This window comes from Rhinolophus sinicus, chromosome 11, assembly GCF_057876585.1.
Source record: "Rhinolophus sinicus isolate RSI-liver-muscle chromosome 11, RSI-T2T, whole genome shotgun sequence".
Taxonomy (NCBI): Eukaryota; Metazoa; Chordata; class Mammalia; order Chiroptera; family Rhinolophidae; genus Rhinolophus; species Rhinolophus sinicus.
The window spans coordinates 25,908,920-25,936,743 of record NC_142511.1 but is presented as its reverse complement, the minus strand read 5'-3'; the positions used below and the strand labels follow the sequence as shown (position 1 = coordinate 25,936,743).

Genomic DNA, 27,824 nt, shown 5'->3' with positions numbered 1-27,824 from the left:
ATGACCAACTGGAGCTGCTTCTTTGGCAGATGCAAAGGTTCTGAAACACCCTCCAAGCCACAGCAGAGCATGATGCAGGCACATGTGGGCAGGTGTGGCATGGATCCCAGCCAGGAGCCAGGGGACGTGTGCTCAGGAGGCCGCTGCCTGCAGATCTGATTCAATGCTCCAAAGTAGAACCCAACCACTGGATTTCCCAGGCTACACTAGCGCATTCTGGCATTGCAAGAAAAGGAAGACCCAGGAGGCAGAAGAAAGAGAGCTAGGAAGCCAATCAGAGACCTGTACAACAAAGTCAGTACTTAGATCCTTTTTTTCCTGTAAGCTTCTCACATCTTTACGTCAACAGAGGCAATGCACCAAGCAGCACTTTCCACTCATCCTCAGATTTCCCCAGCACCACTCTTCCCTTTACAGCTTCTTAGACACCCGAGATGCTTCAGTGACTTGGAGGCGTGTACAAAGGTCATTTCCTCTCTGCGAACTAGAAGGAAATCCTGAAGCCACTCTAGCAGAAATCACCATCTACCCAAAAGTCCAACCTCTAGCAACAAGACTGAGACTGGGTTTTCCTGAGCTGGTAGACTCACTAAATTGTCAAAACAATTCAGGTTTTTCTCTCTTCTTTGTCTCAGGCCCCACCCACCCTGTAAGCAGAGCTTACCCAGTCCCCTGCTGGCTCTGCCACCACTGTCACGCCTGCACCCACAGCCCCCTGTACCCAGGTGCCTTCTCCCTGTCATTTTCCCCACTGCCATCCCTGATTGACAGCAGTGGCGAGTTTACAAAAGATGCCCAGATGTGGCTGGCTAGCCTCAGAGCCAGCTGTCGGCCTAGTGTCAGGAGTGTCCTACTTCTAGAAACAAAGTTCCTGCTGAGTCAGGCCAATCCTGAAACCCGAGGAAGTTTGTGCAGAGCGTCTCAGGAATCCAGACAGAAGAAACTGAAACTCTCTTCCACATCATGGGCCAATTATAAGAATTCCTGGAGGGGGGCAACCCTGAGGGCAGAACTCTGAGATTCTCTCCCAAACCATCTTCATCTGCTCAGAGGTGGCTACACTCCTCCATCTCTGAAGCCAGACCTTGATTCATGTAACCTGTAACCACCCCCACCATGTCCAGGCCATGTCGAGATGGTCTCACTGTTAGGCCTTAGGATCAGCCAGGCCCTGCAGACCTGCATTTTCACCAGCAGCAGTTCCAGTGAAATGCTAGCTTTGCTTTCAACTTATGAAGTTGGCTCATTTTTTTCTACATGGGCTCAGCAGTTACCAATGGGCATGGAACTCCTTTTCTCCTTGACCTGCACTCCAAGGAAGCCCGTTTCTCCCAGTCCCAAAATGGATGACTTAGGTAGAGGGCTTGACAAACTCCAAGCTGGACAAACTCCTTTCTGGCTTTCCTGGCAAGAGGGTCCCCAGAAACAGGTAAGGGCTCACTCCTTGGTCCCTGTATGTGCTAACTGTGCAAAAGATGATGCTCAGAGAAAACCTAGACAAATAAACCAGCTGAAGAAGGGGGCCAGAATCGTCAGTGGCATTGCCATGTCTTCTCTCCCATCCTAGGCTGGGTACCAAATATTTCTAAGACCCCGAGGGAAAACAGTAGCAGCTTCCCTATGTAGGAGGTACTAAGCAGAAAAGATGAGAAAGCCTCTTTCCCAAGCAGTCGGTGGGGCTGCCCATCTGGCTGGGTGGAGCTAGTCTTCCCTGATGGGAAAGGTAGAGAAGGTGTCCAGTGAAGCTGCAGTGTCCTGAAGAAGAGGAAGCACAGGAAGCAGCTTGCCCACTCTCCCTGGGTCCTATGAAAAGAGGACTCTTGCCTGAGGCCCTTGTAACCTGGTACTATAAAAACCCAGGACACGCCCAGCAGCTGTCCTATGCCTCCTCTAGTATAGGACCCATCCAAGGAGACACTACGGGGCTCAATTTGGGAAATGAAACATAGGGGCAGGTGGCTGAAGCACCATTAGCAATGGGAGCTGGATGGAAACCCTGTTCTTCCAAGGTATACATAAATGGGGAATGGCTCCATTCCCTAGAAGTTAGCACTTTGGCCCACAATGGAAGCTTAATAATCAGGGTCATCCTCCTAAAAGATCTGAAACTATTCTAAAGGTACAAGAAATTTGATGGAGCAGCTCACAGGGATAAAGTAAAAGCAGACTGGAACAGTGAAAAGTTTCTGTGAGGGTAGAATCAGGTCTTCTGTGTCACTGAATGCCTAGAAGGCACCTAGCACATGGTAGGTACTCAAGAAGTATTTGAATGAGTGAATGAATGAAGGAAGAGTACTTGGGGGGAAAGTGAAGCAAGCTAACACAGATAACGATGGCTTTGGGAAGCCCCACTGGTCGGAGTAAGGTGGACTGAGAAGAAGCCAGACACTGGAGTGAGTGAAGCAGCTGTATTTGGGTGAGCGGACTGGGCTGACAGGGTGAGGGGAGGGGCCCTGGGCTTGCCCTGCTGAGGGACAGGCAGGTGTCTCTGTTGTGGCACTGCCGGGAATTGAAAGGCTCTGGCAGGAGAGGGCTGAGACACCACCCCCTTTACAGATGCGGTCTGAGTCAGGTGTGAGCTCAGTGAGACCTGCCTCAGGCAGCCCAGGGCCTCCTACCCCACACTGCCCAGCCCAGCCCAGCCCTCACCCAGGCCCCTCCTTGAGAACATCTCTAGCTCCTTGCCACAGCCCTGAAATGCCTCTGAGCTGGGTGTGGAATGGAGACAGAGACTACACTATGCTGAAAATGGACATGACAGCATCTGAGAGGATCACAAAAAGGCCATGAGCCATGAGAACAAAGGGACCACCCGGCTTAGGATGATCATGGAGAGCATCCTCCCATTCCCAGCCCCTGAACATCACAGCACCCATACTTGGGTCTCCCGTAACCTATTTTGCTCCACGTTCAGTACCCTATTGTAGCCACATCCCCTCACAAGAAAGGTGGGCTGTTCCTTAAGAGAAGTAGAATAGATTTAATCTGTAACTTCAAAATGTCTAGGTTAGCAGCAGTCATGGACACTCAGAGCCTAGTTGGAACCTTCCCCTGAAAACATCCGGAGCAGCTTGGAGGGCACCTCAGTTCACAGAGGTGGCTGGTAGGATGTTAGCTTTGCGCTCAGCTTCAATGCAGTACTTCTCAGGAAGGCCGGTGGCTCTGCCAGGGAAACACAAGGTAGGTGTAAGGGGAGGGTGGGACCAGAGAGTAGGTAGCAGGAAGTGGGCTCTGGGTGGGCTTACAGAACCTGGGGCCCTACACCCCCAACCCCACTCCCACAAACCATCCCCCAAACATATTTCTGTCAAGTCTCCAGCATCCAGCCAAGTAGTTCCCAGAAAGCCAGGAAAACCCAAGTCCTAGGACTTTCTGCTGGAGCCCCCTTCAGAAGGCAACATCCCTGAGCACCTATGTAACACCCCTTCAATCCCTGAATCCCAGCTTTCTAGCCTGACATGCCATCTCCTTGGGGAAGGCGAGAGGAACTGGGGAGGAACAGATGAAAGTGTACCTCAGCTCTTCAATCATTCTCTTCTTGATGTCTTTAATACGCTCACACCGCTTCTGGGCCTCCTCTTTGAGGCGTCGGCCCTCTTCGAAGGTAGTGATCCGGTTCTGCACCTGCTTCTGCTGGTTCTCACGCACCTGGCGCCGGAGCTCATTGGCATGCTGTAAGCGCCCTGTTGCCTTTTTCTCCTCCTCCCGCCGCTCCTTTTCAATCTGCTCTCTCTGAGCCCTGGAGGAGGGACACAGATTATGGGGTGGACTGGGCTGAGCTGGCCCTGCCAAGGAAAGGCCCTGGGGGAGCCTCCTGGGTGGGCTCCTCCAGTGGACGTGTTTCAGAGACCACAGATCTCCACGCTCTGGCCCTCTTCTTTTGTGGCTCAGAGATCAGCGCCAAAGGCTGCCTCTGTGCATGCTCCCCAAGTCCTGTCCAGCCAGTACATACAACTGTATGTCACAAGCACGCTTAGAAGGGCCCCATGCTTAGCTTCATGCTCTGCTGTCACTGTTTTGAAATTATTAATAACTTTTGAACAAGGGGCCCCACAATCTCATTTTTCACTGAGCCCTGCAAATTATGTAGCTGGTCCTGCAACCAGAGTTTTATCCACTGGAAGCTATTATTCCTTTGTTCCTACTCTTCTCTCTTATAACAATGCACAACTCCTCTCCAGCTTGTTCTAAGATCTCTCTCTCTCTCTCTCTCTCTCTCTCTCTCTCTCTCTCTGTCCCTCCCTCCCTCCCTCTGTACCTCCTTCCCTTCTTTCCTGTCTTCCTTCCCATGGACCCTGACATCAGGGGGGAAATGGCTAATGTATACTAGTTAGGCTCAGAAAAACTCAAATGAAATGTATTCACATCTCAGAGGAAATGCAATCATAGGTCATCTTATCATTTTTTCTCAATGTAATAAAACACAAAATGTAAAATCATTTTAGGCAGGGATTTCTCACCTTCTCTGCTCCCTGGAGTCACTCACACCCCAACAAAGGTACCAAAAGCACCACTTCACTTACTCATTTCCCTCTAGCCATCTTCTAAGATGCACCATAACTCATACATGGGGTATCAGCTCAACCCCCAGCAACTCTTTTATACCATGTAAGCACCTCCTAAAATTCAACTCCCACTACACAGCCTTCTCAGTTTATCAAAAGAGAACTACTGAATTCCCTGCCCCTCTGTATTTAAACACCAAATCCCCACTGCTCAGGCACATCTACAGCAGCAGGAAGACTCTCCTCTTTGCCTTGTCGTTATTTTTCTATAGAGACGTTTCCTATTGTTTCACATTTTGTGAAACACAATGGAAATAGGGGACCTGTATGTGTCACTAAAGAGCCCCTGGGGGTGGCCAGCAGTTGAAAATCTGAATGGGGATGAACTAGGCCATTTCACAGGGTTAAAGCAAGTGACCTTGGAGCCTGCCTATATTACAATCCCCTGGGACGTTTCCAAAACTACTGATGCCTGGATCTCACCCCAAACCAGTTAAATCAGAATCTGTGGAGGTGGAGCCTGGGCATCAGTACTTTTTGAAAGCTCCTAGGCATTTCTAAGAACCACTAGGTAGAGTAGGTCAGCTATCTCTGCTTAGTCAACAGGCTGGAGTTAAAGGCATCCCTCTGTCCAGAAGCAGGAAGTCCATATATAGGCCATACAAGAAGCCGTGTTTTTGAAGTAGGAAAAGTTGGCTATGGCAGAGATGCACCTAGCACTTGAAGACACCCACTATGGTACTATGGTAGTCACGTGGCCCTGGAGACACTAGGTCTAGATGCTAACCTAGAACAACAGGTGAAATTGAACTTCTCCAAAGGACTGGTCTAGCTTTAATAACTGGCATCAGGCAAACAAAGCAAAGAACAAATGGGTCAGTGGCAGAAGTAGAATTTTAATTTCTTTCCATTAACATTTATTAGTGTCCGCTAAAGGCAACACAGATGTCTAAAGGCATAGAGGTTGAGGAGGGCACTCTGGAGCCCAGGGGTGGAATCTTTGGGGCCATTAAAGAAGCTGCCTTCTTCACCAGGTAGCCAGAGACCATGGCATAACCCTTGAGGGCAGGGAAAGCTAGAGCCAAATTGCAGCCAGTGGGGACAGGCTAGGGGCCCAAAGTTCAACATAAGACCAGTACCCTGACTCTGATAAGGACAGAGATTTCTATGGATCTGCTCTGTCTCTGGCCAGGGGTCTGGGGGTCTGGTCTGGCATGTGACTAATGGGCCATGCCAAGAAGAAGGACCTAGAGCATGCAGACCAAGCAAGCCAGGCTGCACTGCTCAATCTCTAATTATCTGAGTATAATTTCAGTAATTTTGTATCCCAACCCCCAATCCCCAATTCAAATTTTGTTTCATTTGTTTCCTTTTGAAATTTCCTGATCTTATGGAGTCTGAACCAGAGCAAGAAGGGAGTCATTCCCAGTTAGGCCTGAACAGTTAAAGTCAGGGGCCCAAATTAACACCCCAGGGGCCAGGTCTGGTGGTGGCAGATAGTGCCTAATAGAAAACAGAGCAGCTGTGACTGCTGACTGCTTTGGGGGTGGAAGAGGGGACAGGGACAGTGAGAGATGTGAACACATAGCTTCCACTTATGTGCTGGAATTATCATTGAGCCAACAAAAAGAACAAAATAAAAGGATAAAGAGCTGGTAAGGCAGGAGGCACGGATATATATATATATATATATATATATATATATATATATATATATATGGTTCATCCAAATGAGTCTCTAGCATCCTTCCTACATGAATGGACAAGGACAATGTTTTATTCATCTCTAATATATCCCATAGCCTGCAGCACAGAGCCTTGAATATATGTGCTTAGTACAAATTTGTCAAATGAATGGCAAAGACCTCCCTTAAAGCCCTCATCCAGTGACTCACAACCATTAATTAGTGTTTGAAGTTCTCTCCATCTCTCCTAAATCTCCCTGCTGCAGTTTAATCCCTAACTTGTGAGGTGGGGATTGTGGGTTGGGGGGCAGAAGGGACCAGATTTATACCTTTTCTTACAACTTTAACTTTTCAGGGTACATAATCCCAACAATCCCCAATTCCTTCAACATTTCCAGGTGCTTTCCAGTTCTCTAATCACAAAATTCTTGGTTCAAGAGTCTGAAATATTTCAATCGTCCTTCTGGTTAGATGACCCCCCACCAACTCAGTCAAGGTGGATGTGCATGTCTGTGGAAATGCCAGAAAGCTTCTCTACCCAATACGGGCATCCCTGCCACAGGGTAAAGAAAGCAAACCAAGGTTCCCTGCCCCTCCTACCGAAGGATCCTCTCGAACTCATCCCGGTCCCGTTGCACCTGAACGGCTAGACTGTGCTCCTTGAATGCCACCTGCTCCAGCCGACTTTTCCGCAGTTTGGCTTCCGTTTCCACCTTCTTCAGCACATTTTCCCTTTCCTTTCTACGCCACTCTCTGTCTGCTACTTCCTGGTTGCGCTTGGCCCTCAAGGCATCCTGGGAAAGGAGAGGGTGGGGAGGCCAGTGAGGGCGCGAAACAACCTCCACACTGACCAGGTGCGTTTGGGAAGACACTCCCTCACAGACTCTGACACAGCCTGCTTTGAGAATCTCCGTGAATTTCTCTGGCAGCAAGGTTATCATAGGAAACGGAGTCCTGTCATAGAACTTGTAGGTCAAAATATACCCCGAGGGCCCATCTTGTCCTTCCATCCCACTCATTCCAATTCTTTCCCTATACCTCAAACACCTCCAGACAGTCCTGAAATTGCTTCTAGTTTTAAAAACTGCTAATGATGGAGATAGCACCGTTTTCTCTGTTTTTCACAGTTGAGGTTGAAAGTTCTTTACAAAGTAGCCAAAAACTTCCTCTTGAATCTTAAGGACTTAGGTGTAATGCACTGCTTGGTCTTTGCTGCCACTGGCGCTGGGAGCAGACCCACCCTTTCTTCTCAGATAACTGGCTCCTCTCTTCTAAATCTCCACCCACAAGGCCATTTTACATTTTAAAGGCTGTCAAAGGAATAGTTAAAGGATTGGGAGAGGTTGAGGGAAGCAAAGACTAAGTAGATACCTGTTCTGCCTGGTAATCCTGGGCCTTCTCCTGCATGGCCCTCAGGCGGGCGATCTCCTTCTCTTTCTCCCTCCGCATTCTCTCCTGCTCAGCCTCAAACTCTGCTTCTCGAGCCTGCCAAAAAGGAAGGTCTTGTAGAATAGCTCCCACTTCCCCAACATTGCAGAGAGAAACCAAACCCCTGTACCAGTCTGTCCAGTATATCCCCTGCTACCTTTGGACTCCTTCCAGTAGAGCAGAATGACTACGTATCAGTGCATGGAAATAGAAACCAATTAGCGTTTGTAAAATGCTTTCTCCTGTATTATCCCAGAGGATCCTCTCATCTCATGAAATAGATATTATAGATGAGGAAACTGATGTTCATAGAGATTGAGGGTCCTGCCCAAGATTGCAGAGCTAGTCAGCTACCAAACAGGATTTGAATGAAGGTGTCCTGAGCACAGCCTTCACGCTTCTTCCACTACTTAACAATTTCCAAGTTGCAAAGCCACTGGGCCAAGTTTCTAGAAGTAACAACTGTGACTCCCCTGCCTGTCTTATAAAGTACAGCAGGTAGAGGTTATCTCATTAGTTCCTGGGAAAATGGCCAACACACAGGGGTTAGCAGATACCTAAGGAGTGAACCATCAAAATTACCTCATTTTGCTATTTCTCTGAAAAAACAGATATATTCCTAAAAGCTTCCCAAACCCAGCTTCCCAATGACCATTCTAGGTCAGACATAAAACTAATGGCTCAGGTTGGGTGGAAATGTGATCTTCCCATAAAGAACATTCCCTAGACCCCATTCTACCTGACCACACTTCTGTGCAGCCCAGTGAGTTGCCTGCTTGTAAGCTGTGCGTGCTGGCTGTGTGTCAAGCTGGTCTCTCTGTGCCACCTTGCTCTAGATGGCAGGGCAGAGAACTCTGGAGGCTTCCACAGCCAATTAGCTCTAAAGGGGCAGCCCTGGCTGCAAGAACAGAGACCACTATGAGGTCAGGAAAGGGCTTAAAATATACATGGATACTCACAGTGGGCTGTGGGCATCCCAAGTGCCTGATCCCTTTGCCAGTCATCAGCCTCTTGCAGCTACCTCTGCCAATGCCCTCTCCATGTATGAAGACAAGACATCCTCCTCTCTGCTCAGAAATCTATGGTGATTCTTCACCATTCCATGCTTCCAGCTCTGCTCAAGGTCTAAGGCAATCCCAACAACTGCTCTCAGCTCTCTGGCATCACCTCATCTCTTATCATGACCGCCACAGATGCTCTGCTGCAGCCAGCAAACCTGTTCACCAACTCCAACACATGACTGGCTTATTATCACCACCTTCACCAACTCAGGGAAATAGCTTCTGAGTTCCATATGATGTACATAGTATCTAGATATGTTCAGCCTAGTCTGACAATGGACACATATTGAAGCATTCAGGACATTTTAATCAGTCAGTGACTAGGCTCACAAGGAGGTTGTAATTATTAAATGAATCAACACGTGTGTTAATGTGGGGTCTCTGATCCCGCTCCCCGCATAAGAATGCAGGACATGGTGAGGCCAAAAAGGAACACCCATGGAGCCATGGATAGGGGGTTCATACCACTATAGTCTCGCTGGCAGCTGGGTTGGAAACACAGGAAGCAGGAGCCACACGATCCACAATCTGCTGTCCGCTTCTCTGCCAACCAGCCAACCCCAGTTGCTAGCTGCAATCCGCCATCTGCTTCTCTGCCTGCCTGCCTGCCTGCCTGCCCACCAACCAACCCCTTGCTAACTGCAATCCGTCCTTGCTAGCTCAGCCGTGGCAGTTATATTACTGGCTAATGGCTAACCAGTAACGGCTGGCAGCCAACTAGTTACAGCTGATGGCCATCTACTACCTGAGCCAGCACCTCTCCACGTGAGGCTGAGAGCCTGGAAACTGTTCTCTGGGACTCTGTCCCCACAACATGTGAAGCACTTGGCACAGAACCTGTGCACAGACTAAGGGCTCAACAAGTGGCAGTTGTGTGATCACTTTTGTGGGGACAGAATCCCAGAGAGCAGTTTCCAGGCTCTCAGCCTCACGTGGAAATGTGCTGGCTTGGTTCTTAGATGGTCATCAGCTGTAATCAGATGGCCATCCCCTGTGGCTGGTTGGCCATCAGTTGATACCTATTAGCCATTAGCCACTAATATAACTGCTGTGGCTACTCTAGTGGGTTGGTTGGTTGGCAGAGAAGTGGACTGCGGATTGCAGCTAGCAAGTGCAGTTAGCAAGAGGGTTGTGGATTGCGGATCGTGTTGATCCTACTTCCTGTGTCTCGCCAGGCTGCCAGTGAGACTGGTGCAGGAAGACCCCTTGCTGGGGTACTGACAGATGTTTGCTATTGTGTCTCCACCAGCCGCCATTGAGAATATAGTGGTATGACTCCCCTATCTAGGGCTCCGTTGGTGTTCCTTTTTGGCTTCACCATATCCTGTGTTCTTGTGCGGGGGACTGGGAGCTAAGTCCCTGCATTACAACTATTATGCATGAACCATCTATGCTTTCTCCCCCTCGCCCCTCTGCCCGTCTTGCATTCTCATTCTGTTCCCTGTATATCCTGGCATCCAATAAGAAAACCAAAGCCAATAAATAAGCTTTGTTGAGCTTCACTTTCTGTGGTTTGCCTTGGGAGTATGTAGGTATATCCCACATGCCTTTTCAAATTATACCTACACCCTCCCCTTGTCCATAATTAAAACTCACTACTATAAAGTATGATGTGACCTCTTTCGTCACGGAACCTCAAAACTAGAGGGGAGACAGGACCAACACACATAGAATTAAATAAGTTTCCTGCCACCTTGAGACCATCCTCTTTTCACATAAATCCATGTTCACTCCATCTAAACAGTGCTTAAGTGCTTTTTTTTTTTTTTGCCTGCCATCATTCCTCAAAGACCCAATCATTCCATTATCCCATTTTGCCCCAAAATGAGCCTGTACATTCCTAAACTGCATCTCCCAGAAACTTTTGCAGGCATTGCCCTCTGCTCTATGGTGCATTTGTTCTTATGGGTTCTACAGGGAGGGATGGGGAAGGGTCTATTTTCTGAGTCTAGCACCCAGTACAGGATTCCCAATATAAGAATTTTCACAAGAAATTTATGGGGAAGCTGACTCATGATTACCAGGGATATAATTATCCAGGTCATGAGGAATCCACAGAAAACTTTACTTTCACCAACCAATAGTTTCAATTTTTTTCCCAGCCTGCACCTGACCCTCATTCCAACTTCTAATCAAAGGTGTTAACAAGGATACTAACACCCTAATTTGGGTGCCTTTCCAGGCTGTCGGTTAATGAACAAGTGCATGGCCACAATGAAGAGGAAAAGAAGCCAGGCCCTTGAACTAAGGACGAGTTTTAGAACGAAGACAGGCCTGCCTCTCCCTGTGACAGACATTCCGTTCCTGGCCAGAGGTCCCAGGCATCAGAAACCAGCTCCCTACCATCTTCTTCTTGGTGAACTCCATCACCATCTGGTCTGCCAGCTTCTCCTGAGCCAGCAGCTCTGCTTTCTGTTTCTGGCTCTCATCATTTATGCGCTTAATCTCAGCTTGTATCTTCAGTTTTTGCTGGTGCCTTTGTTCCATGTCCTGCCAGCAAAGGGAAGAGAGCCTCAGAGTAGAAGGGAAAAAGACCAAAAGATACTAGCATACTACAATAGAGAGACACAAATAGACGCAGGGAGACAAATGCTTCCATTACTATCCTTTGTCAAAGAGGTCGTCAATGACCTCTTCCAGCCAAATGGCCTCTGCAGTCTTCATCCAACTTCATGGAAGCCCCTGATACTGGTGACCTATATATACTCTCAGGAAGTAGAGGATCTTAAAATTCTAATCAGTGTCTCCCACATGTCATGCTAAACCCCATCCATGTGGCTTTGTTCATGGTATGTTCCTCCTGCCTTTAATTTTCTTCTCCTATTTAAACCCAAACTTTTGGTCATCATCAACAGTAATGATTTAAATAATAAGTATTGCCCTAATTGGGTACTTTCTATTCATTGGGCACATAGTCTATCTCTAACACCTAAATACTTCCCAAAACCCTGAAAGGTAGGCCTTGTTATCGCTGTCATGCAGATGAAGAAACTGAGGCCTGAAGTGTAAGTGATTTGCCCAGGGCCATACAGCTAATAAACCCCAGAGCAGAATTTTGAAACCTGGTCTGTCAAAATTAAAGTTCCAATCTTCTCTGGAAGTCTTACTTGACTGCCCCAAGTTTCAATTCTCTCTTCTCTTCTGAATCTCTGCACTTAAGATGGTGCCACACCTCCTGGGATTTAATTTTACACTGCTTTGTAGGTCCCATGCATTTCCTTTGTGTTCATTCTGTCACAAGTAGAGGACAGGGACCATGTGTCACATTTCTTCTCTTTCTCAATAACATGTAGCCCAATGAGGAAAACAGAAAGCACTCAATAAACTATTGCTAAACAAGGCAGGGAAGTGGGAGCCAAAGTGAGTGGCATGTGAGAAACAGAAAATCATAAACACAGAGAAACACAATGAGCAATAGAGATCAGAGAACCAATGTGACCCTCAATGACAAGATCCCTTCTAAGTAAGGAGCCTCTGCCTTTTCCAGCCATAAGCCTTTGTAAGATCCGGATGATAGGACCACTTCTGAGCCCGACCACGTTCTCAGGCCCCAGTGTGGAGGGACACTGGAATTTTGTGCTGCTGCCTCCCTACACCCTACACCCTTCCAATCAAACTCAGACTCCTTGCTTCTACCCATCAAGTCACCCACACACACATACACACACAGTTTCCAGCTCCCTCCATTTCTTCAAAGACTGAGCCCCTTTCCCTGGCCTTCTGCTCCTCAGTCCAGCTTCTGCCCTGACTCATTCAAAGCAATTCTACTGTCTCTCCCCAAACCTGGCTCACTGCCTACATAGTTCAGGGCTCCTTCCTCCAAGAAGCCATCTGCTTCTAGCCAGGGCCATGTGGTGCCTGAATCATGGCTACCAGGATTCCTTCACTTTCACTGTACCCAAGTCCTTGTGCACTGCACTTTTCCTCTTCTGCTCCTCCAATTGGTACCCCAGGCATTCTATAATTCCATTGACCCTCAAAGCTAAAAAAGCTGCCAACCTCTGATTTATGACATATATACAATCATGTATTTACTTTCTTTGCCTATTTACATTTTAATTTGTGTTTTTGTTGGTTCAGATAATTTCCAAGAAACCAAAGGACTTTCCCTGTTTCCCATCTTTGAAGCTATTCCAAAGCAACTGCAGATGAACTCCCCTCATTTTTCTCCAACTTGCTAGCAAGGTGGTAAAAGCTGCCCTTGTGCTACCCTGAGATGATAAAGGCAAGTCTAAGCTGGAGGGGCACAGGTTTCTACCTTAAAGTTGCATAACAATACTTCGTGGAGCCTCTCAGGGAGTGCTTCTTAGAAGGACAGCGAAATGACAGTGACAAAACATCAGTGTAATGGTGTTGACTCGGTGGCACCTGGAACTTTCTCAGTGAACCTACCAATTCCCACTCCCCACAACCTAGTTGGATTTTCCAGCATTCATTTCTCACCCCTTTCCCTGTGTATTTATCCCATGCCTCTCCTTCCTGGCCCTTTCTCTCTCTCTCCTGGGCCAGGAAATTTGCCAGGTACCTCTGTCTTCTTGGCCTTGTTGGTCACCTTCTCAAGCAGTTCACAAGACTGCATGCCCCCTCATCTTCCTTTACTATCCAGGTGATCTTCCTCCCGTACCAGAGGTCCTCTGAAAAGCCATTATAATCATAAGGGCATCTGTGAGACCCTTCAGGGGCCCCTGTCACTCACCACCATCAAACGCACTGGGAGATGAGAATTCAATCATCCATGACCATGGGGGAGGAGAACAGAAATAAAAGCATATGTTTTCCACAAATTAAATGGCACCACAAGGAAACAATCAGACAAATCAGACTGTAGGACATTCTTCAAGTCAACTAACATGGATGCTTCAAAATATCAGTGTTATAAAAATAAATGAACTAATGAATGAAAGAGGAAACTCTTCTAGATCAAAACACACTAAAGACTCTTAAGCGAGTGATCCTGGTTTGGGAAAAAGAAAACAACTGAAATACATTTTTGGAACAATTGGAAAAATTTGAATATGGATTAAATACTAAATGATATAGAATCATTGGATCCGATTTTTTGATAGGGGATGTGATAATGGTATTGTTGACATGTAAGAGAATGTCTTCAGAGAATGTTCTTTGGAGATGCAGACTGAAGCATTTAGTAGCAAAGTGTCTGCAACTTTTAAATAGTTTAACAAAATATGCATATACATCTAAAAGAGACAAGCAACTAAGGCAGATATTAACAATCATTAAATTAGTGAAGCATTGATTGGTGTGGTATAATTCTTTCAACTTGTCTGTGTGTATAAAAATTTTCAAAAGGGGAAAAAAGAATAAATGCTCCAAATGCTTGCCATGTCCCTGACTGTGCTTTTGTGTATTCCAACAGACCAAATAAGGCAAATGGAACAGCATTTTGTTTTAAGTGTACTTTGTCATCATTTCTTTTGCAATGGATATGCCTACTAATTTTATTTAGGCTAACAGGAAAAAAAGGTTTGGCTCCTCAACGCAATTAATGACACTGGGCTGCTATATACTTTGAATGTGGTAACTAACAGCAGGGAGCCTGGAACTAAGACACTACTACTGTTCATCTACAAAGTGTATAGTATTCCTAGATAATTAAGGGAAGACTATAAAACATCCCTCTGTTTATTTGTGTAAATCGTGCAGCCATATATTTCCTTTATGTGTCCATTCACATGGACATGTCAGTCTTGGACCCCAGGTCCCAAAGAGTCAGAGAGTCTCTATCCAAATCACTGCTCATCCCCAGCATGGCGCCATGGCCAAATAAATGTTTAATATGCCAATAAAAAGTTGATGGTGATGGTGTTGTAAAATGAGCATGTGCCTACAGAAAATTAGTCTACTCCCTGAAACCCCCAAATTTTGGAAGGCTTTGTTGCTGATGCTTGTGGAAGTTGGCATATCTGTCCAGCCCTGTTACCCTGCGATCCTCCTCGTGGAGCTGTTCTATGTGTTCCAGCAGCTGCTGCTTCTCCTGCTCCCATTGCTCAGCAAGCAGTGATCGCCCCTCCTGGTTCTTTTCCATCTGCTGCACAATGTGCTGTCTTCCTCTGGAGGGAATAGGGCCACAGTGTCTTAGAAATCGAGGGTCCATATCACTATGTTCCAACCTCCACCCAAATAACTTTCAGAATGGGAAGTGTGACAGGAACGATTTGAGAAGTGCCCTAAACATTGCTATGCTTCAGGAACTCAGACCAAAGTCCTTCTGCAAAGTGTCACGAATGATCAGTTCTCTACTTTCCTGGGTCTGGGACTCACCCTTCTTGATATTATTCCGTTTCTTCATTTGTTTCCCAAGAGTTCACCCCACATCGTAATGTACCTCCTCCCTTCCAGTGTGTAAAGAGCTTCAGAAATCCTACAACCTCCCAAGCCTTCCCAGAGCCACACAGAGCTGGCTTCCCATGCTGGCTTCACAGAGCTTCAAGAGTTCAAAAGCCCACAACTTCTTCCTCTAGTACCTCTGCTATAACCCTGAGTATCGTGTCATCCAAGCCTACCTCCCATGCCTAGTTTGCTGACAGTCTTTCTTATAGTCTATCACACATTTTGAGACAGCAGCTGGTGGACAGTGCAGAGACTGAGGAACCAGTCTCTATAATCTGTGTTGCCCATGGCTCCCTATGTGTATTGGGATATCAATAAACTTGGAAGCATCCAGACACTGGGGTGTATGAGTAAAGGCTGGAAGAATGTGAGAAGACACAGATTAGGATAAGAATCTAGGGGAAAGAGTTTGAAATTCACATTCAGATAGAGCACTCAAATGGCTTCATGACTCTAGATGAAATAAACAGGAGTAATGAGTAAGTTACATGGAAGCGGGTTTGAACTCAGTATAAAGACCAGCTCAAATCATTAGAGCTGCCTAATGAGGCAGACATTTTTCCTCAATTGGAGCTACTTGTACAGAAGATGAAGAGCCACTTAGCCATTAAATCAACTTTTATTGGGAGCCTACTATAGTCCACCAGGTACCTGCTAGAAATCCAGAGATGAATGGTGCAAGAGAACAGAATACAGGTGGGGAGAGAGAACTGCCATTCAGTGTGGTACAAGTACTATTTATAGAGGTAATTCTTATATTATATGGTTGGTGTTCTAAATCTAGGACACTACCATTCTATAATTTACCTGTTTTGGGTCTTGTCCTTTTCTGCAAAACAAAGGGGACTAAATTTATTCATTCTAATTATTTCATGTATTAAGTACCTACTATAGGCCAAACACTCTGCTAGGCCCAGGAGCTACAGAAATGAATGAGACGGACCCTGTCCTCCATCTAGTAAGGATCAGAGAGCCACAGTGCAAGAAGTGGTGTGCTAGGTATAAATACAGTGTGATGGAACACAGAGGATAGAGCCACCAAGCCTACTTGGAGAAGAGAGGGAGGCTTCTTGGGGGAGGTGACAACAAAACGATATACTCAGGGAAGAGACAGTGTTTTTCAGAGGAAAGGAAAGAGAAAGGTATTCAAAGCAGCAGGAACTTATGACAAGACCTGACATGTTGGGAAATGGGAAAAAGCATAGAGTGGATGGCAGGAAATGGTGTGAAATGAGGCTGAATTGGGGCCAGATTGCGCAGCATGTGTTATCATCTTGGAAATGAACTTTAGTTCTGTGGTTCTATGAATCACTTCATAAATGTTTTGAGATAATAATAGATGATGATAATAGCCATTTCACATCTCTTCCCTCTGTGAAAGGCTACATGGACCTAAAGATACAGGGAAATGACAGAGGGAGATGCAAAAACCACCTCTTTACCTTATTCTTTCCTCCTTCCTCTTCCTGTCCCATTCCTCCTGCCTTTGAATGGATTTCTGCCGTTCTACCTCCATCATCTGATCCAGTCGCTTCTCTTCTGCATCCAGTTCTTTCTGGATCAGCTGCTTTTCCAGGATTTGGGCATCCCGGATGGCATGGCACTTGGCATTGAGGATGATCTGAAGAGTGGAAATGAAATTGTGGCCCTAGGTCTGGGAGTAAGTTTAGGGAGGAATGCACCACGAGGGTGTAGAAGTTGGAGGGGGGAGAAATGGGAGCAGAGCACTACCCAGTGTGCTGTAAATGCGTATAGCAGCTCACAAGCCCAGAAAAGCAAGAGCATTCTTAATTTGCCCTTCGCCTTAATATAGTTCAAACCTAACACTTACTGGGCTCCTAAGTGCTAATCTGTGCAAGGAGAGGACCAGAGTAGCATCTTTCAGCATATTGGGTCTTAGTGTTAGGGGGTCATGAATCACTCTTTGGGAATATGATGAAAGCTATAGCCCCCTTTCCTCCATAAAACTCACTTACATATAGACACACAAAATCTCCATGAAATTTCAGAGGTTTGTGGTCCCCCTTAGGGACCCATGAACCCCAGTTAAGACCCCTGTTCTACTCCTCAAGGAAACTAAAGACGCTTGCAGAGGCCAAGCCACCAAACTTTTAAGCTGGAAGAGCCCAACGTCACACAGAAGGGGATAATAACCCAGGGTCATCAATAAGAACCATGAAGTAAAAGCTTTAGAAAATAAATGGAGATATAAGTAGAGAAGTACCTGAGAGAAAGAAATTGTAGATGAAGAGTTTAGGGAGTCCACATTTTTTACTGGGTTGAGAAGAGAACCACATGCAAATGAGACACAAAATAGAATTCAAATGAGCCTCTAGCCTTTGTGCTTTCAGCTAAAACACTTCAAAAAGAATCCAATGGCCTGGATCACCCTCTGTGGCCAGAATTAAACTAGCAGGATAAAAATAAAAGTAATATCCCATTTATTGATCAATCCACAGTTTGAGAAGCCTCTCCCATATTTCAGCTTATTTAATCCTGCCAATAACTGTGCCAAGTAGTTTACCCCTTGCATGTTACAGATGAAGTGAGGTTCAGGGAGGGCAAGTGCCTCGCTGAAGGTCACACAGCAGCTCAAAGCATAGCAACCATGTGACAGATGCAGCTCTCTCCCAACCCCCAACCTCACTTCCTCTCTCCAGCCAACCCCTCCCTTCACTTTTCCCCCCCTTGCCCTACCTCCAGTTGGAACCAATGCTGTCCAGAGTTTGAATAAGAGAAGGGAGGAAATGCAGGGCCCCCCACCTTGCTCATGTCCTTGAGCTCCTCCTCCTGCTCCATCCGCAGCTTGTTGGCTCTCTGAAGAAGGTTCTGGGTCCTCTCCTTGGCCACCTCCTCTAGGTCACTGAGCTTCTTGTTGTTCCTCCAAACCATTTCCTTCTCTTTCATGACTGTCTTGCGTGTGGTCACTGCATCCTACAGGAGACCAGACTGCATCAGTGTGGGATTGAAGCCTGTGTCCTGGCCACTAGCCTGGCTACCACAGGTGATGCAATATGATTTTGCTTCACTCCACCATGCTATCAGAACCCAGAATTTTCTCAGCCTGACTTCATCCTCGCCACTCCCATTGCCCCCTAGTTACTCCCACAATTAGTCTTCATTCTAGAGCATATCTCCATCCACACTTTGTTCCAGGGTCCCCTAACTAGATCCCCAAGTTTCATGGAAAGCTGGCCTCTCCCCAGCACGTCTCTCTTCTGCCCCCCATCTGTTGAGACCAGGGCTCGGGGGCTTAGCTACCATAATGGCTTCTTTCTCCTTCCTGAAGGCCTGCTCCCTGGCCTCGAGTTCTTCTCTGGTTAGCACGTGGGATGCCCATTTGATCCGCTCAAACTCCTCAGGGCTCATGATAAGGGACTCCCCAGAGGGATCCTTGGTGGGAACGCTGACATAAGGAATGAACAAAGTTAGGGAGGGAACGTGAGAAAGAGCTCTCAGCACCACGATGTAGGCTTCTCTGCTCTCTTCCCTCCCCTCATCATTGCCAACCCTCCAGCATGAACATGGCCAGTGGTAGGAGGGACTGCCAATTGCAATGTGGGTCAACTGGGAAGAAGACATCCAGCAGAGGGTGAAGTAGCATCACAGGCTATAAAGAGACATTTTAAGAACTTTCTCTAAAAGGCCCAGCCTTCTCTGTGTAGCCATCCGTGGCCATCCCACCAATATACACATATGCCAATCCCCCACATCAGGCCTAATAGACCACCCCCTATCTCCGAGTCCACCACACTCTGCTCTCACTGCCCATGGTATGGCCAGCTGGGTGGGGCCTTTATCTGCACTGGATTACAAACTCCTTCAGGACATAGTCTCTGTCTTAACAACATTGGTGGCCTAGTAGTCTCTGGTCCAGTGCTGGGCACAGAGTGAGAACTCAAAACAAAACTGTCGAATTAAACTTTAAAAATAGATTATTCATCAAGGATGACATAAAAAGGGCAAGGGGACGCCAAACGGTTGAAATGGATGCTAGTGAGAAACCTAAACACCCTGCCCATCCAGCCCAGAAAGAAGCTTTGAACTCTAAATATTAATTAAAATGTCTGATCAACAACAGTTGGAGACATGTCTGTAGACCGCTCCTTTCTAGCTGCCCAACCATTCAACAAACCAATAGGTAATTATAATGATTACAAACAAATGACATACATTAAAGATGGAGGTGGGAGAAACAGGGGGTGGGAATAAAGCTGCTTCTGGGTGAGGCCATTTAACAGGCACATGGCAATGAGACGCAGCAGTCTGAGGCAGGAAGTGAAACCTCATCTAATAAAACTAGTGTGGGGGGAGATCCAGGAGGTGGAGCAAATGAGTGGTGAATTTGGAGCTTAGCCAAGATCTCATGATTCACTGAATGGCACGGCCCCAAACAGCCTGGAATCTGGAATGACCAGGAATGATCTCAATCTGAGGCAGCACGTCGTGGGCTTTCAGCAGCACAGACAAGGAGCCAGCAGCTTCAACTCCAATGTGTTTTCAGGACTAGACCCCTCCAAGAAGGAACAATTTCTCGCACCCCAGGGGTGGCCACAGGGTTTCTCACCATTTTTGGCCATTTAATTCCCCGGGCTGACAAGATGGTGCTCCTGGAGCTGTGTCCTAGCTGTGCCTCCCCAGCTCGTGACACAGGCAGCATTTTATAGAAATTCAAACTGTTGGAAGGTGGGGCCGGAGTAAGAATAGTTTCAGGGAATGAAGCACTTGCACAAAAGCTAAACCACCGAGCAACAGTACTGGCTCATTTCACATTGCTGAGTGAGGCCCAAATCCCACAGGAGGGGCCAAGCAAGGAGGCAGCTCCAGTGAGGAAGCTGTGCTGAGCTTATCCCAAAAGAACCCAAGAGTCTATGGGAATTTCTTCTTACGGCCTCAGAGCCTGGGTAGAAGCCAGGGGGCTAAATAGGCATCCAGTCAGTTTCCCTTTGCTTCAGATTCCTGATGCAATAAAAAGGAAGTGACTCATCTGGACCATTCCCTTTACCAAGTGCACTAATGGGGGCTCAGGGAGGTCCCACTAAGCACCTCCCTTCCACCAGCCCTGTAGGTCCTACAGCAGCCAGAAGAGAGGAAAAAGGAAGAAGCTGGGAACCAAGGGTAATGGAAATAATAGATACAAGAGGGGAGAAACAGAGCCGCCAACATGAAGAAGAAAGAAGGAGAATATGAAACAAACGGGAAATGAACACAAAATAAGTGGAGGCTTGACTGACAGTGAAACCAGGTGAGTTTTCCCCTCGCCCAGCTTTCGGCAGCCCTGGGTTTGGGCCCTGGGTACTCACATGAGTTTCCGAACCATGTCCCTGGTGATGAGCTGGATGGTCTCCAGCTTGTGGTCCAAGCCCAGAGCAGTGAGAGTTTTCTGAATGGCATGCTTATCTCGGAGCAGTACGATGGGTCTGTCACTCTGGGCCAGGGGCTATGGGTTCAGCAAAGACAGCTTAGAAGCTGGTCTTCTCACTTCCCATTGGTCAGGCCTAACTTCAAGTGTAAACTTCCCCTCTCCTGGGGCTTTCACCCCATCCAGTGGCAAAGGAGGCTGGTTGGGACCCAGACTGCAGAACCATCAAGAGTAGCCAGGGCACTGAGAAAGCAGCATCGTGCTCTACACTTGAACTTGGCCAGATGTGTTCTGTACTGACCAGCTCTTCTTATAACAAGGCCTCTCTATAACTTGTGTGGATACTCCTGGACAGATAGGAAGAGGGGTTGCTAGTGTGTGTTCATTCCTAACCTAAAACTCTCAGGAATGAAAATTTTAGGTCTCCATCTTCTCCCTCCATGATTTATGAAAGAAGGAATAATTCTCTCTCTTTGATCACACTGTGGGCTTGAAGCAATACAATTTGTTACAGACTCATCCAATCTATGATATTCATATTTTTAATCTTTTGTAAGGATTAGATTAATTTTCTCTGATTCCCCAGGAAAAAGGCCATATGCAGGGAGTTAAAAATGGCTAAATGGCCTGGTAGAGACCTGCCCTTAAATCTAACGTGGTGAGGAAATCAGAGAGTTTGAATTCAGCAAGAATACAAGACATACGTTTTTTCAAAAATTTCTGACAGTGAGAGAGTTAGGTAATAAGAAAATGAAATAACTTATTTCAGGAAATTTTTGAACACAGGAGAGAATTTCATTTGTCATTAATGCAGTAATTTTGATCCTGAGTGGAGGCAAAGGGATGGCCTCACTCGAGGTGCTTCCTGTCCCGAGAACCTCACTTTGCATAGAGATCCCAGAGTGCTGCTGCCACTGTGTGCCCATCTCTGCTTCCAAGTCATGCCACAGACCCCTTCTGCCCCCTACTGCCGATTGAGAGACTACTTAGACTCTCACTCAGCAATAAGGCCAAAGAAACAGGGCCAGGAACGGTATTGTTCTGACTGCTCCTTTTGCTAGCCAGCAGGACTACTCCTGGAGAGTCTTTCCAAATCTATCTTCGCTTTGACTAGAAATTACATTCCTTTGTTTCTTCCCCTTGTCAATAGGAAAGCTGCTGCAGAGTGGGGGTCTTCTAAATGCAGAAAGATACCTGTCTTGAACCCTCTGCAAAGTCCCTTTTGATTCACAATAAGGATAGTGAGGAGCAGGGATAGATATCACCTCTCCTCTCTCCAGCCCACCTGCTGCCAAAGGTATTCACACCAGTATTCACACCACCACTGGCATCTTTCCTCTCTTTCTCTTTTCTCTCTCAATCTCTAAATACCCTTCTCTCCATGTCTCATTCTCTTTCTAGCCTTGCCTCTCTTCCTTCTCACCTGGTGAACTCCATGTGTACCAAGATTATTCCAAGTAATGCTTTAGCTCTCCTTCTTAGACTAAAGAAGTTGTCAGCTTCTTAGTCAGGATAGCAAATAAAGACCTGCTCGTTTCCCAAAGCTAAGAAATTATTTTGGTTGAGCACCTGGGAAAGGAGGATGACTCTGTGGTTTGATCCAATGTTGTTCTTGGATGAAGGGGGAAATATGTTGCTCTGTGTCTGCAAGCTTGGTCCAGTGGCCCTCCAATGTTTTCATCGTGGAGTGTTCACTGAGCAACTATCAAACTCTCTGCAGCCAAGCCTCCCCTTCAAAATTACAACAGATTTTCAATGCTATGCAGACATGAGGCTTGTATTAGTGGAGAAAGCCAGGTGTGTGGTGTACATGGGCCACACTAGATGTCAGGGTTCAAATGCTAGCTCTCAGTACTTTCCTCTGTCTTCATCTGACAGAGGGGCTGATGTGACCAGTGCTAGCATTGTTCTGAGCAACACTAGTCCAGGTCACTACCTCCAGGTGGTAGCTACCTGGAGGGGCTGGGAGATGGTTACCTTGATACCTCCAAAGAGGCTCTCATCTACTTCGGAGCTCATGGTTTTGGTCCGATAGCGAGTCCTATTCCTTGACCTGTTGGAAGTGGTAGAAGAACACCTCAGAACACCAGTTGTGTGTAACGGCTGCAGGAAGAAGCAGAAAGTTTGGGCCATCAGTATTGAGTGCCATCTGGACCCTTGGCAAGGTAAACACACTTCACCAGCCCATGCCAGGGTAGGTAGGGGTGCCTGTGGAAAAGCCACTGAGGGAAAGCACCTGAGTGAACCCTGAAATGTAGAGGATACCCCACAGAAACAGAGGGCTCTCTGGGTAGGGGCCAGGCACACTAGCTCAGTGAGGAGTATTTCTGTAGTGCCTGAGCTGAAGGCCAAGTCATTGTGTCATATGGAAGAAAGAAGGAAGGAAACAAGGTGAGAGGATAACCTCATTGTTGGCCCAGTCCCAATTTCCCACAAGGACATTCTCTTGTGAGGCCACCTGGGCTTGCCTCCCCAGAAATGTATAGCATCCTCTTCACCTCCAATATTCTCAGCCTGAGCTCCAAGCCCCCTTCACAAACGACACTATTATTTGACCTCTTTCATGTCTCCATAATCTCACAAGATTATAGTGGGGAGCAGAGGATATTAAGGATGGAAAAGCACCTTGCCTCCTGCTTGGCACACAGTTAGTACCTAATAAACTTCAATGGATGAATGATGACTAATTGCCAGCTACAATCAGACAAACCAGTACATAATGTCCACCATGTGACTTTCACTCCCAGGACCCCTTTAGTGTGCATTAGTCAGTTTTAACCACCCAGTGTCTTCTATGTTTGGAGAGTTCCCCTCTAATGAGGTTTGGAGACAAAGCTCATCTCTGGTTATCAAAGCTGAAGACACCAGATATTCGCCCTCCAAGCCTGAGCAAAACCAATCAGATCACCGAAGCCTGACAAGGGACAGCGAACTAGTGATGCAAGAAGGAGAACAAGGAAAACCTTTCTGGAAAAGGCAGCAGTCACAACCACACCTAGTGTCCGGGGCAGTGCTGATAAAGACACCAGCAGCACCTCACAGCCAAAGCTGCCAGCATTGGAGGTGCTACACAGCATCAAGGGTCCACACCAGACCAGTGCAGTATTGTGTTTTTGGCCTCTGTTCTAGCTGCAACTGCTCCCTTCGTTCCCATTTACCAAGCCTAGTTTCCCAGCCTTGGTGTCAGGTCTGTGAGCTCTCCCAAATCCTTAAAGTTCTGTCTCTCCTACTTATAACAGGAACCCTGGCTAATACAACCTCATTCCCAAAGCGCATCCAGTTTCAGCTCAGTCCCCAGAGGAAAAGTCTGTCTCCAGGAGGTGGCTTCTGTGAGGACTGTAGGACAACTCCAGGCTTAATCGAAAGCTGATTCAATTCTCACTTTGCAGGAGCCCACATCTCTCACAGTTATCTAAGCTGGGATGTCTCAGGGAAATGAGCTATACACATTGGGTCTCCCAAGCCTGGGAATCAGTAACTATCAAGGGGACAGAATGGACAGGGAAATGGACTGTGCATTCCAGGTCACTAAACACTGGACAGTGTGTTTTGAAAGCTTTCATCTGCCATGACCAACCAGACACTCCAGCACCTGTTCCACCTGTTTCAGGTTTTCACACTAAATGGAGCAGTTATTCTCCAGCCGGCTCTGTTCTGTACACGGAGCACTGCTGTGTGTCCTGCTCCTCACTGCTTGGCACAACCATCAACAGCCTTACAGAGGGAACCTCCCTCCCTTCGCAGCCTCAGTCAGCCCCAAGAGAGCAGAGCAAACATTTTATTAAAAATTTTATTAAAAAGCAAATATAGCAGCCCCAAGGATTCCTAATAACAGACTAAAGGTGAGTGATGAGCAACTGCTCCCCTTTCCACCAAAAATAAAATAAGAGGAAATGAACAAAACTGCAATAGTTGGTACTAAGGCTAAGCATTGGGAATAACTGGAAAAAGTGGAAGGCACTGGATCATGAGGAATGGTGTGAGTGCTGTATATAATTAAGGGAAAAGATGCAGTCCTAACACATAGTAGGAGCTCAATATGCATTTGATGAAGAATTAGTGAATGAAACCAAGCAAGATGACCTCTCAAGGGCTGCAGACCAGACTAAGATAGAAGCCTTTCTGGAACATGCCTGCCTGAGTCCAGGCCACTCCACCACTCCACATTTTCGATATCACGTACAAGTATGGCCTGCACTATGGAAAATGATGTAGGTGAAATGGCTGGAGTACAGATGGAAAGTATTATTATTGTTTTGCATTTGTTTTCCTGTTTCTTTTCAAGGGCTTCTGCAGGTTTTCCCTTGTCCACAGGTGCCTACCAGACTGCGGGTTCCTCAGGGCTAACACTGCCATCACCTCTTTCCTATGATCTTGGTACCCAGATCAAGAGGAAGTCATCCAAAAGATACTCAACTGCCTGAGCCTAGAAGTCAGAACAGAGGAAGGAAAACAGATGACCACAGAAAAGTAGCCACTGGGCAGGACAGAGGGAAGCACTGAGATCTAGGATTAGGTGGCAGAGAAAACCTCACTGGGGAAATGCTGACTTTGAAACCACAAGCCGTACACCAGGATTAGAATAACCAGTTTGCCAAGAGTAATAAGAAGGATTAGAGGTCACTGTGTAAAAATACTGGAGAAAAATGAAGAACCAAGCAGAAATGGAAAGTTAGATCCTTCTGGGCCAGAGTCAGTAGCCAAGAGGTTCTTTCAAGAGGTGAAGGGCTGGCTTTATTTCTTGCATGACCAAATAAACATCCCCAAGAAGTTGAGCAGTGCCTGGAAGGAAGCCTGTCTAGTTTTTAGTGGGAGGCAGCTCTTGAAAAAAAGGAAGAGAGCCTGATAAAAACTGGTAGTAATAGCTGAGGAGGGAGGAGGGATTGGGGAAGATGAGGATTGGGGACAGATAAAGATGCCAGCCCTACTTTAATATTTTCATTTTGGTGACCTAGCTGACTCCCTTTCTCTTCAAAAATCATCCTATCCCAGGAGTACAAATATTTGGCCACTGCTCAGAGCTCTGGGAGAGACTCTGATGCAGTAAGATTAGCTGGTCAATTGGATGATGGTTTTGACTTAGTCATTGATATAGGATAATTTCCATACCATATTGTTTTAAAGAAAACAGAATATAAGACGTGTAAGCACCCCTATACAAATGTTTGTATGAGGATATGCACCCATAGTGTGTTACTGAAAGAATTTTCACAAAAAAATGTTTATTTCAGGTGAGCGTTATCATCTTAAGACATTTCTTGTATTGGATAATTTTTTGCAATGAGTAGGTGACTCTTTTTATGATCAGAAAAAAAAAGAAAAAAAAAACTATTTTTATTTGAAAACAAAACATAACAGTGGGCCTGATGCCCCAACTCTGAACACAGGAGAGTCCAGCCCTTTAAAAACTGTAGCATTTTATGTCCCAGGGCCCAGGATGTTCAGCTCAAATCCAGCAAGACAGAGGTGGGACAGGGCTGGCACAGGATGGTGTAGAGTTTCCCTGACAAAACTGGAATATCTGTCAACTGAACAAAGACGAAGGCATATTCTTTTCTGGATGTCCTCTCCACCCTGGATCTAGCTCCTCTTTTGCATATAGGTTCACTGCAGGCTAGCAAATTCAGGTTTTGAGCTCTTGGCCTGATTCTACTTCCTTTTTCTATAAACTTTGGTTACTGAGAAGGTGGGGATGCTTAGGCAGCAGGCACCTAGGCTTTCACTAAGTGATCCACTCAGTTTACCTCTTTCTTCAAATGGAACCAGGGTGGCCATCTGTCGGATGCGTTCTTAAGACAGCATCCTAGTCAGTACTGAGGTCCATCCCTCCTTCTACAGGATGTTGTTATTCCTTGTTTTTAAGGGTCCTGGAGGTCTGCCTAGTTGTGAGCCTCCCCACCACCACCACCACCTCTCCCCACTCCCCCAAACACTCTCATAAGCTAGTGAGCAGCCTCTCTCTCTCTCTCTCTCTCTCTCTCTCTCTCTCTCTCTCTCTCTCTCTCTCTCTCTCTCTCTCTTATATACACCTGGCCTGCCAGATGAGCCGAGGTCACGAACTTGACTCACTGCTTCTCAAAGGTGCCCTTACGCCCAATCCTGTCCAAGGGATTTCAGAAGGGCTCAGTCAGCAGACCAAACCCCTGCCCTGAGCGGCCCTTGGATGGGGAATCCCTGATCTGGGTGCAGAGAAGCCCACAAGCCTAGACCCGATGCAACTCACTGATTAATTTGGGCTTAGAAATATGAAATTTTTAAAACAAGAGAAAAAAACCCCACAAACTTTTACTGTATGCCCTTAGATGCCAAGTGTGATGCTAGGCCCTCACAGACAGACATACCCCACTGTGCCTGTAAGGCACTGAGGAGAGCTAGGAATAATATACTTAACAAACGCCTAGGTGAAAAGGACCCCACTGCAACACCTTAGGTAGGTCTCAGAAGAGGCGAACTGCTCTTTTCTGGAGACTTATCTTGTAATTAACAAAGCTCTTCTGAAATCTCTACTTAGGTACCCTGCATTTGAACCACTGAGCCCCAGAAAAGCAGTGTCACCTCTGGGCAGGAAATATGTCCACCAGTACACACAAGGAGCCACCTTTGCCACTTGGTGTGCCCCCAGAAATTCTAAGGTTATTTCCAATACCCCAAGGCTCCAACACCTATCCTCCACCCACCTCCCTTATCCTTCAGGAACCAACACACTCCTCACTGGAGCCCAGACATCCCCTGCATAGCTCCTCCCAGGCCCACTGCCTTTCTCAAACCTCATGACCCTTGCAGTCCTTCTCAGGCCAGCCAGACCAGTCCCAATCCCTCCAGGGTCTTTCAAACCTGGTACCTTCCTCATTCATTCATTCATTTGCAAATATTTGTTGAGTAGCAGCTGAGTGACCCCAAGACCCAAGTAACAAAAGAGAAAACTGAGAGTCAAAAATATTCGGTGATTTATGTGTTGTCACTGCTAGTTAGTGTCAGACAACCTGTCATCTGGCCTCCTCACCAGTGGTTTATCCTCATCACATCCCACAATCCCCAGCCCATAGAGGCCCCAGTCTGATGGTAGGGGGAAAAGGTTGGGACATCCCTTTCTCCCCAACATCCACGCTCAGCATCACTTTACACTTTCAATTCCTATCAATGCCGCCCTTAATTCCTCTTTTGGAAAAGCAAGTTCCTCAGGACTTCCCTTGCCTCTTCTAGGGGTGTCCTCCCGATCCTGGGCCTTCCGACACCTTCTACCCTCCCTCAGTACTCCACTTTCCCAGCTCAGAAATCCAACCCAATTCAGAACACTTAAGGCACCACCTGAGGTTCTCCCCCATCACCGGAGACCTCACCATCTCAAACCGAACCTCCGCCGCCTCTGCTGCCGCACCTCTTAGGAGGCGCTGGGTGTTGACGTGTGGCCATAGCAACCAGGAGCCCAGGC

The 27,824-nt window shown here is 46.8% G+C and overlaps 1 protein-coding gene and 1 long non-coding RNA gene across 8 annotated transcripts in view; one reads left to right on the top strand and one right to left on the bottom strand.

Moving 5' to 3' along the window:
• Nucleotides 1–14,025, top strand: part of LOC148756642 (uncharacterized) — a 27,599-nt gene extending 13,574 nt beyond the window's left edge. Inside the window, exons 4-6 of one of the 6 annotated variants that reach the window (XR_016022791.1) lie at nt 3,007–3,180; nt 3,445–3,674; nt 12,760–14,025. This is a non-coding gene — a long non-coding RNA (uncharacterized LOC148756642). Of the gene's footprint in view, nt 1–3,006; nt 3,181–3,444; nt 3,675–10,781 lie in introns of all 6 variants that reach the window. The other 5 variants (XR_016022788.1, XR_016022790.1, XR_016022786.1 and 2 more) reach the window with 5 other exon arrangements.
• CFAP45 (cilia and flagella associated protein 45) lies at nt 2,961–27,824 on the bottom strand. 2 transcript variants are annotated; one of them, XM_019716424.2, is made up of 12 exons: nt 27,701–27,824; nt 22,370–22,495; nt 20,334–20,470; nt 18,292–18,436; nt 17,794–17,964; nt 16,473–16,651; nt 14,621–14,750; nt 11,023–11,169; nt 7,562–7,675; nt 6,791–6,984; nt 3,515–3,739; nt 2,961–3,162 (listed from the first exon to the last, which is right to left on the bottom strand). In XM_019716424.2, exons 2-12 carry the CDS (start codon nt 22,409–22,411, stop codon nt 3,084–3,086), a joined length of 1,563 nt encoding a protein of 520 aa, XP_019571983.2. In that variant the 5' UTR covers nt 22,412–22,495; nt 27,701–27,824; the 3' UTR covers nt 2,961–3,083. The 2 variants fall into 2 exon arrangements, with proteins under 2 accessions (XP_019571983.2, XP_019571981.2); XM_019716422.3 differs by lacking the exon at nt 27,701–27,824 and having other exon boundaries at nt 22,370–23,464.

Excerpts from the sequence above, each read along its gene's own strand:
- CFAP45 (XM_019716422.3), bottom strand. The coding sequence starts at position 22,525 with ATGGCCCAAACTTTCTGCTTCTTCCTGCAGCCGTTACACACAACTGGT. Across the intron at positions 20,471-22,369 it reads GCCTCTTTGGAGGTATCAAG|CCCCTGGCCCAGAGTGACAG; the intron begins GTAACCATCTCC and ends CTGAACCCATAG. Across the intron at positions 14,751-16,472 it reads AGGAAGGAGGAAAGAATAAG|AGGAAGACAGCACATTGTGC; the intron begins GTAAAGAGGTGG and ends TATTCCCTCCAG.